General features: G+C 41.4%; 1 protein-coding gene across 3 annotated transcripts in view; it reads right to left on the bottom strand.

The window, feature by feature from the left end:
- The window catches only part of RBMS1 (RNA binding motif single stranded interacting protein 1), a 204109-nt gene that overhangs the window by 117011 nt on the left and 71617 nt on the right, over window positions 1-15481 (bottom strand). The window contains exon 1 of one of the 3 annotated variants that reach the window (XM_025199975.1): window positions 12367-12402. The exons of the other annotated variants lie outside the window; for them this stretch is intronic. Coding sequence (XP_025055760.1) covers window positions 12367-12387 — 21 coding nt within the window. The 5' untranslated portion in view covers window positions 12388-12402. Of the gene's footprint in view, window positions 1-12366; window positions 12403-15481 lie in introns of those variants that run through there. 3 annotated transcript variants of the gene reach the window in all.

Raw genomic sequence — 15481 nt, 5'->3', positions numbered from 1 at the left:
ATACCATCCCTGCTGTAAAAACAACTGCTGGTAGGGTTCCCCCATAGATTTTTATTAGGTACTGGGAAAAGACAGGCTGCCATTACACACACTGAAAATGATGTCAAAGAAAGCAATGAATTGTAGTTTAGCAATGGTCTGGGGAGGTGGGTATTAGTGAGAAAAATTAGACGCAATCTGAGATTTGAAGATCAAGGCCGGCGATTAGAGGTGTGCTGCTGTACATCCCTTAATAAGGGCTGCTTACAGACATAGGAAAGAAACCCCAAACAAACAGTGCTTTACTTTCAGCTCGCTGCACCCACACACCAAGTGCAGCTTATGCCCAGAACAGTAACTGTGTCAGTTTGACCTGGCTCACCCAGTGTCTGTATAGTTCATGCACTTCGGCGGGCCTTTTTGACATTTATCTAATTAGCCAACTGAAAGAGCTATTAGATAGAAGTGCCAAAAAGCCCCGCTGAAGTGCATGAACTATACAGCTACTGGGTGAGCCATGTCAAACTGACGCGATTCCTCTTCTGGTAAAGTGCTGGGGTTTTTTTCCACACCTGTCAGCACCCAAAATGAATAATATCAATGATCTGAGCAAATTATCTGGTCTAGTCAAGTGTGTTTGGTACTGGGACAAGAAAGATGACTTTACGATACTGAGCACAGGATTTTGGGATCAACCAGGGTCCGATTCAGTCTCCAGTGCAATTTGCACCCTCTTGCCAAAAGCCGTAAGAGATCATTTCAGTAGCACAGAGTCACTTAAGCAACCTTTCCCAGCAGAGTACCATATACCAGCAGCTGTAAAGCTGTTCTGCACAGAGGCAGCATGTAGCTGTGCTAGGGGAATTCCCAGTGGGCCAGTTAGGCCAATTTTATGGCCTCTTTGTGGTGCTAGAGCAGCGCAAATGATTTTTAGCCAAGCTTAGAATCAAGCCTGCTATAGGAAAGCAGAAAACTCAAATTTACATGCACATGCTGAATTAAATACATCACACACATCTGGCATACATGCTTCTCATACATAGCCAATTGTGCCAAATGGTTTTTATGTACCTGAACTTCAAGGGTAGTATGGGCTGCAAAAATCTGTCAACACATTAATACACATGAACCCCTACAAGTACTGCACATAGCCATGCTGCCTAAACCAGCTACAGAGAAATCAACCTAAATGATTTGTTTAAATAATAATCAAGTTAATTAGTAAAACTAGAAAGAAAAATGATTTTATGTGAAGGTATTTTTGGCAAGAATCTGTCCTTCTTTACTGAGGGACACTGAAGTTTTGACGTTCTCGTGTCCAAATAGTATGACCACTGTGGTAAACCCAACACTACTGTCCCTGAAATCTCAAGTTTATGCAGCAATAGTGCCAGTGGCACATCCATTCTATTTAGATGCTCATAATCTTCTCCCACAGTTTACCATTTACCATTCCTGGCCTGAACCCTCCCAGGGATACATTTTTGGAAACCATGGTGGTAATCCACTTGGCTTTTACTCTTGAACAACTAAAAATGGCTATTGACATTATTCAGAAGCCTGGAACTCAAAGTAATTCAAATGGGCTCATCTGAAAACTTAAAGGTTGGTGTATACTCAGCCCAGAATGATTAATGCATGAGTAAATTTAGATCTGAAATAAATGTATGAATGTTCAACAAAGGCATACTGAGCAAGTGCAAGATACTGTCCTTTAGTACATGTTTAATTCAGCAAGGTTAGCAATGCTCCAAATGGCTGCAGGAATGGATATGTGATTTTTCACAGCCCCTACAGAGTTTGGTCCACTTCAGAATGAGAAGTACATCAAAAAGAAAGGGTTCCTAAAATCTACGGCTCCAAATCAGCTGTTTGTAAAGATTTGCTAACGTAAAGAACTACACAGGCAAGATTCTCAGCTGATGTAAGCTGATGCAGTTCTGTGCAAGTTAACTGAGTCAAGCCAATTTATACCAGCTAAGGAAGTAGTCTTATTACTGCCAAACAACACAATGCAGCTATATTCTAGGGCTGCAGCTATTAACACAGGAGTTCCACTACAGGAATGCTTACAGCAGCTACCATTGTACTAACATGCATGTGCAGTCACTTGGACATGACACTAGCATGACTGCTGGCTTCACAGATGGTGCACATGATTCGACTACCTGCATGAACTAGTGTCCAGTTCCGGAGTGGGAAGATGCTCTTCACTCCAGCTGTCTGGTATCGAGGCAATCAAGCAATCTCTCACTAAACGCAACCCAAAAAACCCCCAAAAATCCTGCTTTAAGTGGGAATGGAGCCTGCCTCCTGCATAATTTTACCAGTGGTGCTTTAATAAATAGTACAACTGCACTACTAGGAATTCCTGTCCCTGAACAGGTCAGGAAATCATCAATAGAAGTAAAACCCAATCTAGTTATCTCAATGATTTTATTATCTAAATATAAAGAAAAAGGAATCTATCTGCAAATAATCTATGAAAAAAGTAAATTATTCATTTGCCGCTAGTCATGTTACTGAAGTCACCTCCAATGTACCATATTTACTAGAACAGAAGACGAGGTTTCCCCCCTTCCCAATCAGCAGGGGGTTTTGGGGAAGCTCCTTGTCTTACATGTGCATACAATGAAGCCTCATTAAATACACTATCATTAAACTGCTGCCAAAACAGCTTATGCTCAGTAATGGAAACCAACTCGAAGCTGATTAAATGCAGCCAACACTGAGCATGACAACAAAACACGTGGCCCATATTGGGCAAACACTGTAATGAGAACTTTTTGTGGGGGGGGGGGGGGGGGGGGGGGTGGCCCTTAAAAAAACCCAAAAGGGCAGTTGTTCCCCCAGGAGGGAACAAGCATGGGGCCTGGAGGTACAGCAATACCAGGCCGGTACTTGAAGAGCCCGGAACAAACTCCTGACACCTTCCCTTGGTGCCAAAAATGCAAGTAGTAGTTATAGTACAGTCCATCTGAATAAGATATATGCTTACTGCCCATTATGCCCAGTCCCCCTCAGTGCTAACTCTTTTTACAGTGAGCTATTACAGTGAATATATTTTGACTTCTTGTTCACTCCCACAATTGAGCTGCACCTTTCTTTCCCATTTCCAATGATCCCCGTTTCCTCACCAGCCTTAAATGCCTGGCAAACCACCAAATGGGGCCCCAAACAGTTTACCCAGAATCCTTGGGTTAGTGTGGGCCTACCCTCCATGAGGTGCAGCTGGACTCAGCTGCTCTGTGCTTCACCTGCATATAACTTTCTGGTGGATTCCAGGACTCACGACAAGAACACCTGGTCCCAGTCATGAGTAAGGAGCTAATTAGCACATGGATCCTTGAGGGAGGGTGGGCAGGGTAATCTGGAGTATGTACACACACTTAGCAATGTTGAGCTATGGCATCACTATGGCTTGAAATGCTGTTGATTCTGCTGGGGCCCAGCCCAATGAACTGTATGGTAAATCTTGAGATTTTTGCTTTGGACTAATATACAAAGTTTGTACAGTATGGTACAAACATGCTACTTGAAAGTGTGTCTAGGGAGTACCTGTGCTAAAATATGCAGCAGTTTCAAAAGGTAAAATATATCACTTCTGGATGAGCCAAGTCTCTGGGTACCTATTGTAATTTGCCTATACTCAAATGACTATAGGCATGTTTATTTCCAAGTCAGTGTTTTTAAATTTCCAAGTCAGTGCCTTTCACTTACATATGCTTGCAGGCAGAGGGCAAGGGAGCCGTCTGCCCCCACCCCTGCAGATTTATTTTCCCTACTGTAGCAGTGGGCGGGGGACAAATTCAAGGTAAACTCCAATAATTAGATTCTATACAGGCAGTCCTCAGACTTACAACACAATTAGTTCCTGAAAACGGCATCTTAAGTCAAAATGTTGTAACTCAGAACCAGTTTTCCCACAAGAAACAATGTTATAAATTGGGGATTGGTTCCTGAACCAAGGTCCGATACCCTGTTTTCACCAAAAATAACCCGGAATTTTGTACTCAATCAATTATAGAGGAGTAATATAGCTACATTAGTGTATTTCTATTGTAAACAGCAATCATATTGATTTGAAAGGACTTCTTTGAGGTAACTTTGCTAGACTTGTTGAAGGGTTCTTGGCTGGAGTCTTCTCAGGAGTTTTGGCTGCAGGTTTTTCTGGAGTCTTGTCTGCTTTCTTAAAAAAAGTGTCTAAGGAAGTTTGGACAGATGTTCTCCAGGGAGATGGGTGACACAGCAACTTGTTAGCTGGCATGATATAAAATTATATCAAATTTATAAATTTTCCATATATAGTATCTAATTATTAGGGGCTCATCTTATATTTGAGTAAATTTGGTACATATGCTCTAGAAAACTTAGGACTTGTGTTTACACTGCTCAACCTCCACTTTCCTGTAGCATATGAACAATCCCATATTCACAATGCACCAACCTGTGAAACTGCCAGGTACTTAACATTTATTACAGACTAATGAATTACAAGTGTACCCCAAATGTATGCATTATTATAGCAGTTGCAACAGATCGAAACTGAGTGACCCAGAGTTTGATCATTAAGAGGATAAACTGGGCATTTTGAGCATGTCCAGTCTCGCTTGGTTTCCTAATGAAAATCAGCTTTACAATACTTGAATAGGAGATTTCCCAAGGGAGGGGAAAAAAGGAGTTAATGCAACAAATTCATAGATTTTTAAAGGCAGAAAGAAACACTAATCTAATTAGACCTTTGCAAAGGCCCCAGAATTTCACATAGTACATTCTGTTTTAAGATCAGTAAGTTATGGTTGAACTATGCATCTTTTTGCCCCAATCAAACTTTTGCTAAGACAGAAACAGTCTTAATGCTTAAGTGAATAAGTTACTGGCATCACAAGCTAACTTTCTTGCTGGACTGGAAGCATATACCTTTATTTGTGACCAAATCTCAGTCACTTTGTTAATACAAACATTCCTGTGGACTTCATGCCTAGATGGTAAGCAGGATGTAATAGTCACCCATATTCTGAACTGCAAACAGCAGGTTTACTAGATTTACATTAATTCTCTAGGTACTTTTGTGGTACCTTTACTGTAGTATTTCACCCACCTCATAGTATTCTGGTGTATTCACTCTCCTAACACTCCTGTGAGGTTTGCAATTCAAAGGAAAATGAATCAGAGTTTGAGGCCCAGATTCTCAATGGTATTTAGCTGCCTAACTCCCATTAAAACCGGGCTTGATTCTTTTCTGCAGGACAACCTGCCCAGCATAGGATGAATAAGATGTATAGAGCGGAACATAGCTTTCCAATTCTCAAACTTCTATGGAGAAAATTCTGATACAAGGGAGAACAGCTAGAGACTTACTTATGTCCGTCTTGGAGCAGGGGATGGGGGCTGTGAAGGGCACCTTTGATGCCTACCACTTGAAGTGGTTTGAGCAGGCTGCAGAGCAGTTGCAGGTGTGGCCTAACAAGGCAGTCACATGACTGCAAGAGGGCTCCTGGATTGGAGGATGGGGCTGAGCAAACCAGGCCCTCAGACCTGAGCGGGCCATTGCTGTAGGGATGCCGCTGCAGTAACATTGCTCAGATGGAGATCTGCTGCTCCCAGAACACCTGGAGGTCAGGGTAGGAACTGTGGGGATGGAGGAGGATCCTGGTCCTGGGGAATGACCTGAAACTACATCCTGCTGGGGTTGGATGGTGTGGTGGGGCGGCCTCTAGGAAATGCCATACCTGTGCCTCCCCAGTGAAAGGCGAGGGTGGGGCACCGTATTGCCTCAGCCCCCATGGTTTGGTGAATTACCCTGTAGAGGGGACAGGTGAGGAGTCTAGGCATGTCATCAGAGGCCTGAGGCCCAAGGGGTGTAAGACCTAGTAGCCCCAGAGAGGGGGCGGTGTAGCGGCCCCAGAAGGCCACGTAGAGTAGGGTCCACGTGAAGGGCCCAAAGGCATAGGCCAGCCTAAGTTTGATGGAGTGAGCCCAGTGGGGGTGGAAGAGCAGGCCCAGGAGGGGCTGGAGGAACTATGTGGTACAACCTGAGAAGGTAGACCCATATGGCAGAGTGAGGGCAAGCGGCTTGAGAACCTAGCCATAAAAAGCTTGACTGGGCCACGCTGAGGCCAGGACCAGACCAGTCAAAGAGCCAGAGTGCCCACCGAGAGGGGTGGCCAGAGACTAGAGGCCTGGAGTCCCAAATGGCCTAGAAGTGAGGCCAAATGTCTCAGAGGGGGCCACTGCCAAGAGGGAAAAGGGCTTAGGGAGTTTTGCAGTCCAGAATGAGGGCGGAGGTTAGACCACCCGAGTAGAAGGGATCTAGATAGGTTTGAACATGAGGCGGGCATGGAGTAGGGCCCAGTGTGGGGCTGGAGCCATACAGCAATGCCATCTGTGAGGCATGGGACATAGTGTAGGGACCATATGGAGCTGTGCATTACACTCTTAGCTTCGGGCATTAAATGGGCAGTCTCCCGCCTACAAACAACTACTGCAGAATTGCATATAAGGTGAGGCAGGTGAGCAGACTGCCCTAGACAAGCGGGCGGGCCAACGATGGGACCAGCCTCAGGACGGCCCCCTGGTATAGGGGGTAATGAATTTAAGATGGCTAACCAATAATTAGATTATATACATAGAGAGAATTATAGGAAAATTTATAAACCTTCCATGAATAGAATCTAGTTATTTGGGGGGGGGTGGTCATCTGAAATTCAGGGTCATCTTAGATTTGGGTAAATATAGTAGTTACAGCTAAAGAGGACATTTTATTCTAAATTATTAATCTGATTGATGCAAAACTTCCTAGAAAATTTACAACAAGTGAAAAAATTAGAAGTAAGATCACAAGCAAGGTCAAGAACCTCAAAGCAGTGGACTCCATAGTAATTCTGCACACTTCCTAACAAAGTTGTCCAGTGACCAGATGCCTCCTGCAAGGACCCAAACACTAAACTCTTTGTGAACCAATGACATTAGGAACTCTTCAGAACAGGTCTGTATTCAGCACTGCTTTTAAGGAGGCCACGATTTCAAAGCTTTTATCACTTGGAATAATATATGATGTTTTTTCCATACAAGATTAAAACAACCATAATCTTACAGAAGCTAAAATATCAAACTACTAAATACCTGTAGCAGCTTCCAGAGTTTTGGAGGTAGACAAATTAAGAGACAATGCTTTCTTTTAATGCCATATTATACTTTGCTATCAACAACTACTTCCAAAAATTTGAAATAAAGATATTACGCAGTGAATGATGTCTCTACATTCCATTCTCTGAACCTTTTATCATGCCTTAACAATTCTTTAATAGTGGTAAATTTTCTCCTTCTGAATATTTTGCCCAATTTTGGGAACACCTATTTGAAACAGTTTGTCGTAAAATTTCAAGAATGGATAAAGCAAAAAATAAGGGAAACTACATTACTTGAGAAGATAAATGTCTAATACACACACTATAAAAACAGATTTAACATGTCAGGTAAGTCTTTCTGCTGGATAATATCCAGAACTACACTTTGGGAATTTGAAGAAAAGCTGAAAGAATAGCATTGTTCCAAAATTTAGCAGCTAAGTAGCTTTTATCATCTGGCTATCGTACTCCACAAGAAAACACAGAAATAGTTTTAAATGAGCAGGTAAGACAAAAAGCCACATATGCAAGTAGATGAGTTTGAACAGACTGACCTTTGAAAACAGGCTCATTACCATTTTTAATCTTTTTAAAATGCTCTAATATCTAGCCGATAAACTGAAGCGGAGGAGCACAATAATTTTTCAAGGGCCAGGATTCAAGGGTCACAGATCCTTTCTTTACCTGGGTGAGCATTTACTTAGGTGAGTAGTATTAAAGTCAAAGGAACTACTTAACGTTCACCAGGAATACAGGTTTTCTGTTTGCTACAGAAAAACACAGATTTGTCCCTGTAAAGGAGAAAAAGGCAGGAAAACTGCAGGTTTCCCCTTGCAGGCTGGCAGAGTTCCAGCCTGTGAGGGGTCTGCTTGGGGCTGAGGGGAGTGGGAGGAGGATGATCAGGGCAGGGGCACCATGTGCATGTATGTACATGCATGTGACTAGCAATGCAGTCCCAGACAGTGTGGTGGAGAACAGCTGCCATAGTTGCCTGCAGGTAAGTCTTTTGGGGGGGTGCATAGGCAATGCGTGGGTGGGCACAACTTGCAGAAGGATTGAGGCAGTGGCTCATGCTGAGCCCACAGTGAGGAATGGAGTGGGGCAGTGTGTGGTGCTGGGGGCTGAAACGTGTGGTCGTGGGGCCTGGCAAGGAAGCAGGACGGAGCCATGGGCAGCTTCGGGGGGAGGAGGGGGGCAGTTCCCTGCCACTGTGCACACTCCCAGACAAGGGCCAAGTGCAGAGGCCTCAAGTCAGGCACTCCCCTGCCCCCCATGCCCCCCCCCCTGCCACCCACTCTATAGGGCTAAGGCCTTGGGGTGGCTGAGGCGGCAGTGGACTTCAGGTTAGGAATGAGGGGAACCCCCAGCTCACTGCCTCCTCTTCTTCACCCCTGTCTGAACTGAAGCGAGTCCCTGCCCTGGGGTGCTGTGACACCCCCCCCCCCACCACCCTAGGGCTATGGGTATTTGCCCTGGCTGCCCACCTTTAAGGCCGGCTCTGCCTGCAGGTCATGCTAGCAGGGCAGAGGGCTGTGGGTCATGCAGGCAGGGGTGGGGGTGTGTGGCTTGTGAGTGAGGGGCACTGGCATCAGGACTGCTCAGCACCACAAAGAAGCGGCAGGGAAGGGGTTGGGACAGGACCTGCATCCTAGAGAGTGATGGGGGCAGGGGGAGCTCAGATTTTCCATGTTAAAAAAACCAGACAAACAAAAATCTAATACCAAAATATATATAGGTACTTAGAATTTATTTTATTATAATGATTGAGGCACTGGTAGGCTTCCAAATTGCTTTACAATTGTAAATGCATCAATAAAAAACATTGTGTTCAACTGATACCCATATATATATATATATAGAGGCGATTCACTTTTATCATGGAAAAATGTGGAATTTGTTTTTTAAATTAAAAACCAAAACTCTAAATTTTTTTTAAAATCAGAGAATATTGGATTTATTAAACAGAAAACCATCTATACTATATTAGAAGAATATTAAATTATGTGGATCAGTTCAAATAATGAAGATACTAGGTTCACCATGGGTCACTCAAGTTCACATATGAACTCTGTATTTTACTCTACAGACATTGTTTAAAAAGAAAAGAAAAAAAAAATCAAACATGGTACAGGTATCTTGGGCATCTCATATAATTAAATGCCAAGATTTTTACATCACAGTATAGTGATTCTCAAGCAGGGTGCTAACAAACTATTCACAACAGCATCCCAAAATTCCCAATAGGAACACAAAATGTTAAAATCATTCTGACCTGCTGTGGTTTTGCTGAGTTCTCTGTAACAGAAGAGTTGCTTTATTATTTTTCCATAGTCAAAAAACAAGCAAAAGCTAAGAGCTGGCATTTTCTGAGGGGTGTCTCAAACCTGAAAGTGTTGTGAACCACTGCCAGAGTACCACATGACAACATACCTGAGTTACAATTAATCTATAGCCATGTTTCTATCTTCTACATGAAAGGAACCATTTGGGAAGGGAAATTCATATGGGGGAAATACAGAAGTGAAGAAAGCTTAGGAAAAATCCAACTATCCTTAAGTCTAGATTGGTGATTCTCCACTAGGCTGACATGGGACCCTGGGGTATCTTGAGTCCTTTCAGGGGTGCCACAGGGTGTCACACAATGTTAAGTGTGCAAATGCGAGTCACAAAATAAACGCAGAGATTTCAAATAGGAATCCATAGTTCTAAATGCCATTCTGACCTGTTGTGTTTTACAAAACAAAATTGCTCTATTATTTTTTCATAGTTAAAAATACAAGTGAAAACGAAGAGCAGGCATTTTCCAAGGGGTTCTTTGAGCCTAAAAAGTTTGAGGACCACTGGTTTAGACACTGAAATACATTAAGTTCTACTATGTTATAAGTGCCCTTGCCAAGGGAGGGAAAAAAGATCTGGAAAGATAAGTTAAGAAAATATGAAAAAGTTGAACGTAACTGAATGAATGAAATATTTTTGGGGGAGCATAATATTAACACAATATACTACAGATATTAAAGCCTGCCTACTACTTTCCTATTCTTTGGCTAGGAAAAATTGTCCCCAGTCCGAGGTTAAACAGAACGGCGCATCATTTGGTTTGCATTGAGAAAAGCTAAAAAAAACAAAAACAAAAAAACCCTTCAGAAATGCAGTAGCAATTAAAGAAACCTAAAATCATACTATGCAATTCTTTTTGGCATTTAGGATTTTTCTGTCTTCTGAACACACAAAATAGACCTCAGTTATACAGAATTCTTAGACCATTACAACTGTGTGAGCAACTGTTTTTTTCCAGGGGAAGAAGCAATGAATACAGGAACAAAATATTTATGTAATCATCACAGATTTGTTTACAAACAAATAGCTACAACAGTAGTTTTTCTTCTGAAGAGGCTACAAATTTGGTGTAACACTAGTACACTGTTACGAAGTAAGTTTGGCAGAAAAGAAATAAAATCAATTCTTAAATGCATTTCCACCTCTTTTTTAAATAGACCACAAAGCATTCTAAAAATATTTACCAATTAACTTTACGTTAAGATTAAGGCCCAGTCTAAATACAGAGTTGCCCCTGACTAAAAAATGGATCGTTACCTCAAATTATTCAGAGAAGTAGAAACTCCTACGGTCAAGATCTCTAACAGAATTAAACCTGATTCAACTTTGACTACATTAAGCCAATTGATTTAAACTTCCCTTTCCAACAGATTTAAACTTCCCTTGCATTAAAGGTGTCCACTGAGTGTTTGCACTGTTTCAACTAGTCTACTAAGTAACATAGTTAATCTCTGCAAACTGTGCTTAAAAACTGGCCAGCTACACTGGAGTAAAAGTGCTGCTGGCTTTATGTTTTCTGCTTAGCTAATGCATTGTCATCCCCCCTCCCCCCAACTCTTGATTTGTAACTCGTGCCTTCCTCTTCCTGTTGCATCAGGAAACTGCAAATACAGTGGCTTCTGCAGAGTGCTGTCATAATTATCACAGTACACTGCAATTCTGAAACTTATGCAAAATATGTGACAATTACTTCAACAAGGTTTTTGACTGAAAAACACTGAAATTCTGTTAGCTTTCTAGAAATTGTTTTCTAACAATTCATCACAGATCTAAATATTGTCCAAAGAACAAACTTTTCTTTAGTCTTTAACTTGACAAAGCATTACACATTTCCCCTAAGGGAGCTCTCTTTAGAAAACACACAGCCAAAAAACATACGTCAGATGTTGAAAGCAGAGGGTTCTAAAGAGAAGATAATACAGATGTCTTAGTCTCCCCTGCATTTTTCTCTTATCCTGCCTCACAGAATAAATATAAACTAATTTCAATCAAGACCTTAAAGCTTAAAAAAAAAAATGCAATCAATCATACAAAATAGATGCAGCTATCGCTTTTGTTAACGGCTGGGAGAAGATACATTTTAAACCACCTTCCAGGGTTTTATTTACTTGACTCGAGTACTATGCTGTGTTTTATAAACCATGTCAAACCCTTGGCAAATCTTTCCACCTACCCACCCACAGGGTAATCCTAGTTTACAGTTTACTAAACCTTCTGAAATGTGGTAAGTCAAGCATTCTTTACAGCTGAAAGTTTCAAAGAAGTAACAGATGTTTAAGACAAATGCATTTCTGCTTTTCCCCTATGAGCAACACCGCAGCAAAGAAATATTTGCTTGAACAATGAAACATTCAACCAGACAAAAGGAACCATCCAGCAACCTGTTAGAAATCTTGCACGGCACTTCAAATTCTTCAAAATACAGATGAGATACCATCATGTCTTAATTGATTAAAGGTGCTTCCTTTGCTTTCTTTTATTCAAGTTTGCATAGCACTATGTTTATAGAAACCTATTGACTGAGTAGTTTTGATCTCTCAGGAATAAGTAGTATAGAAAATGACCTGTATTATGGATTTCTCTGTGTTGATACCTACTCAAAAAACTGAGTTTGATTAAGGTCTTTAACATCAATTATGCTTTATATGCAACAGGTCAATGTTAAATGTAAGATAATACAATTTTTACAGGTCTAATGACAACTACTTACAAGACAACAGACTAACAGTTATGAACCAGAAGTATATTTGGTCTTATTCTCACATCTCAACCTCTTCCCCCTACAAACAGAAAACCTGTAAAAGTTGCTTATCCTCAGATAGCTCCATTAAATTGTATGTTTTAACTTAAAGCTATACAAACTGGTTATACCTGAACTTGCAAATGTAATGAGGTCATTTGGCTTATGACTACAACAAACCTGAAGCAAACGAAAAAACATATAGAGCTGTGTAATGCTAAGTGGGACTTGAGGTACAGTTTCCAATCCTTTCAACCCATAACCTTGACAGTACAACAGTTCACATTTTCAACCTGAAATATGCATTTCCCCCCCATTTAACCATCATCTAGATGCCAGCTTAATCTCTAAACTTTTAACAAACCCCATCTGTGAGACAAACCACAGTGAACAGAGCTGCAAGAAAGGATTAATCAACAGCTTTGTATGCCAGTCCCTAAACACAGCTAAATCAGTGTTAAATTCCTCAGGTGAAACTACACCCAGTTAATCTGCTTGAATGTGGCAAACTATGTAAATCTACTGATACTGGTGAGATAAACATGACATTGATCAAAATGTAACAACATGCAACAAAAAACAGTTATTGGGCAAAACTGTTAACATAAAACCACACACACTTTTTTTAAACAAAGGTCAGACCCAGATCCAACATCTACAATAAGAAGCTTCCTCCTCCTTGCTCAGAGAAATCTGATTTGTGAGAAACACCACTGAACAGCAAAGTGATTCTTGATCAAATGTGTGTACACCAGCTCCGCAGATACACGAAATGGATGGAGAGGAGGTGGCCCAATTTTTCACTCAATCTATTAACTTCAGGAGTTCATTCTGATTTACACTGCCATAAGGATATGTGGGTTTTGGGGCTTTTGTTATTTTTGGGGGGGTGGTGGTGTTGAAATCAGACTCTGTTCAAGCTGGAGGCAGTTGTTTAGGAAAGACAGATACACACACACACACACACACACACACACACACACATATAGGCTATGCTGAAGCAGGATAGAAAAGGTTACCCTGTATAAAGCTTCTTCACAATAAACAAAGCAGCCCTTTGTTTTTAGAAGTAAAATATTACTCTGTAATATGAGCATTAAAAAAGCTCATGACAGATCGACTGACTACCCAAACATGAATCTCAACTGCATCAGGGACAGGCTGAGGGATATGGACAACATACAACCAAAATTGAATCTACATTTCTTCTTGCACCAAGGTAACATTAAGTGCTGCAATACTACTTATGTAAGCAGATTCTAACTTTACCCTGAGCCCAACACGAGTACTTTTAATATGCTCTTGTGTGTCTGCAATGCAGGAAAATGTTTAACAGAGGAGTTCAGAGATTGTAGCTTGAAGCTCACCTACCATGCCAGAATAGAGGAAAATATTAAGCACCACCGATCTCTGTCTGACCTGAAATTAAAGTGGCTGAATGGCTGATACATGGCTGAGCTACACACTGACATAGATGCAACAGTTAATAAGCATAATGATATAATCAAAGATTTCTTGTAAAAATAACCAGTTATTTCCAGTTACTGTTGGTATGGATGTAACACTGGGTCCGTGAAAACCATTCCCTGTCACTGAATCAGAGTATTCCCATTGTCAATTGCCAAAACTATCACAATCTGGCACCAAGCTACCAGTTCTTACTATTAGTTCCCCAAAACAGATGGGACAAGATTTTATTAAATCCTGTATCATCTAAATACAGCTTATAACATTACAAATAAAAGATACACAAACTACCCAAGAATATGATTTTTACTGTTTAAAACTACTTCTCTGGTTCATTTACTGTATACTCCCCATTAGAAGAAATAGAACTATTTTAAAACTAAAATATGTGTTCACTCATGTAATATTCTGAAAATGGGCTAAATGTAGTGGAGTATCTATAACTTTACACCAGGCTACAAGTTAGCTATCCAATTTACATCAAAGATTAAGCTCATAATATACTGCAGTATCTTATATCAACTCATCTACCCAGGTAGCATCCAAGTGACAGAGGGATCACAAGCTGTTCTTTGGCTGACTTCAGCCTATTCCCAATGAAGTCAACAGGAGTTTTACATAACTTCAGTGGGGAAAGGCTCAGCTCCACTCTCCTTATGTAGGAAGTGTTTTGAGTGGAGAATGGTGAAACACTAACAAAAGAAACCTTTGGTACCCAGGGTCTTAGGACCACATAATACCCACACATTCATTTCTTTCTCTGCCTATTGAAAAAAAGGGTCTGTTTGTTTTTCTGATTCAGTCAGCTCTTTTAGCTCTTTGAATCTAAGGAGTGCACTGTGAAAAGGAAAGCATCTTATCAGCATGCTCCAGACCAGCAGGCTAACTCACATCCATATGCTAAACATACAACCCTTCCAGTAAAAGGCCTTGCCCTCAAAGCTTTCCTCTCCATTTCTTTGCTAACACCCTGTAGTGCACTAACAAACAAACGAAGGCACTAGACCCTAAGGTGCCTTAATTAACAATTCTTTCAGGTAATGTAAGAAAATAATATCTAATAAATTGGTTCCTTACAAAATAAATGGAAACAGCATACAAGATGCAGCCTAGGTGTATCAAGGGCATTTATTATAATACAAACCAAAACACACACCTACTAGAATGTTTTACTTCAAATGTAAAATGCAGCAAAACCCACACTGCTGTGTACCATCTGTAGAAAGCTGCTGTGATTGCTTCTGTAATACTATGATTTAATGTAAGGCTATTTATATAAAAGAGGTGTGTGTGTTGGGGGGAGGGGGGGGGCAGGCAAAGGGAAGAAATCAGGAACAAGTTTTCAAAGCTTTTGCTTCAACTCCAAAAGATAACAAACCACAACCTCCGGTGCTCCACAGCCTAACTCCAATCATTCATATATTCACCTACTAGAGAAACATACCTAACTCTGCACTAGTGAAAATAAAAGCAACAACTAAATAAGAGACTTGCATGAAAGCCTGTAGGAAAATTACTATGCCCTGATCTGTCTGCAGCTGATTCTCACGCCACACACACAGACAGGATTTCTCCGGAATCGTTATTGGGTGAAGTTAATGGACGGGTTTCGATTGCTGTGGGTAGCAGGCCTGGAAGGGTTTGTTTATTTTTATCCCCCAAGACAACTACAGGGGGATCTGGCTCGGCTCGGGTCCTCTCAGCCAGGCTTCTTGCCAGCACCTCCGGCGTTTAACCTTCCCGGCGCAACCACGGAGGGCAGCGGCTCCTGCCGAGCTTCGCCATCCGCGCCATCCGCCCGGCCCGGCCCCCGCCCGTCTGTACGGGC

This window comes from Alligator sinensis, unplaced genomic scaffold (assembly GCF_000455745.1).
Source record: "Alligator sinensis unplaced genomic scaffold, ASM45574v1 scaffold389_1, whole genome shotgun sequence".
Taxonomy (NCBI): Eukaryota; Metazoa; Chordata; order Crocodylia; family Alligatoridae; genus Alligator; species Alligator sinensis.
Note: the sequence above shows the minus strand (reverse complement) of the source record. Positions and strands in the feature narration are given on the sequence as shown.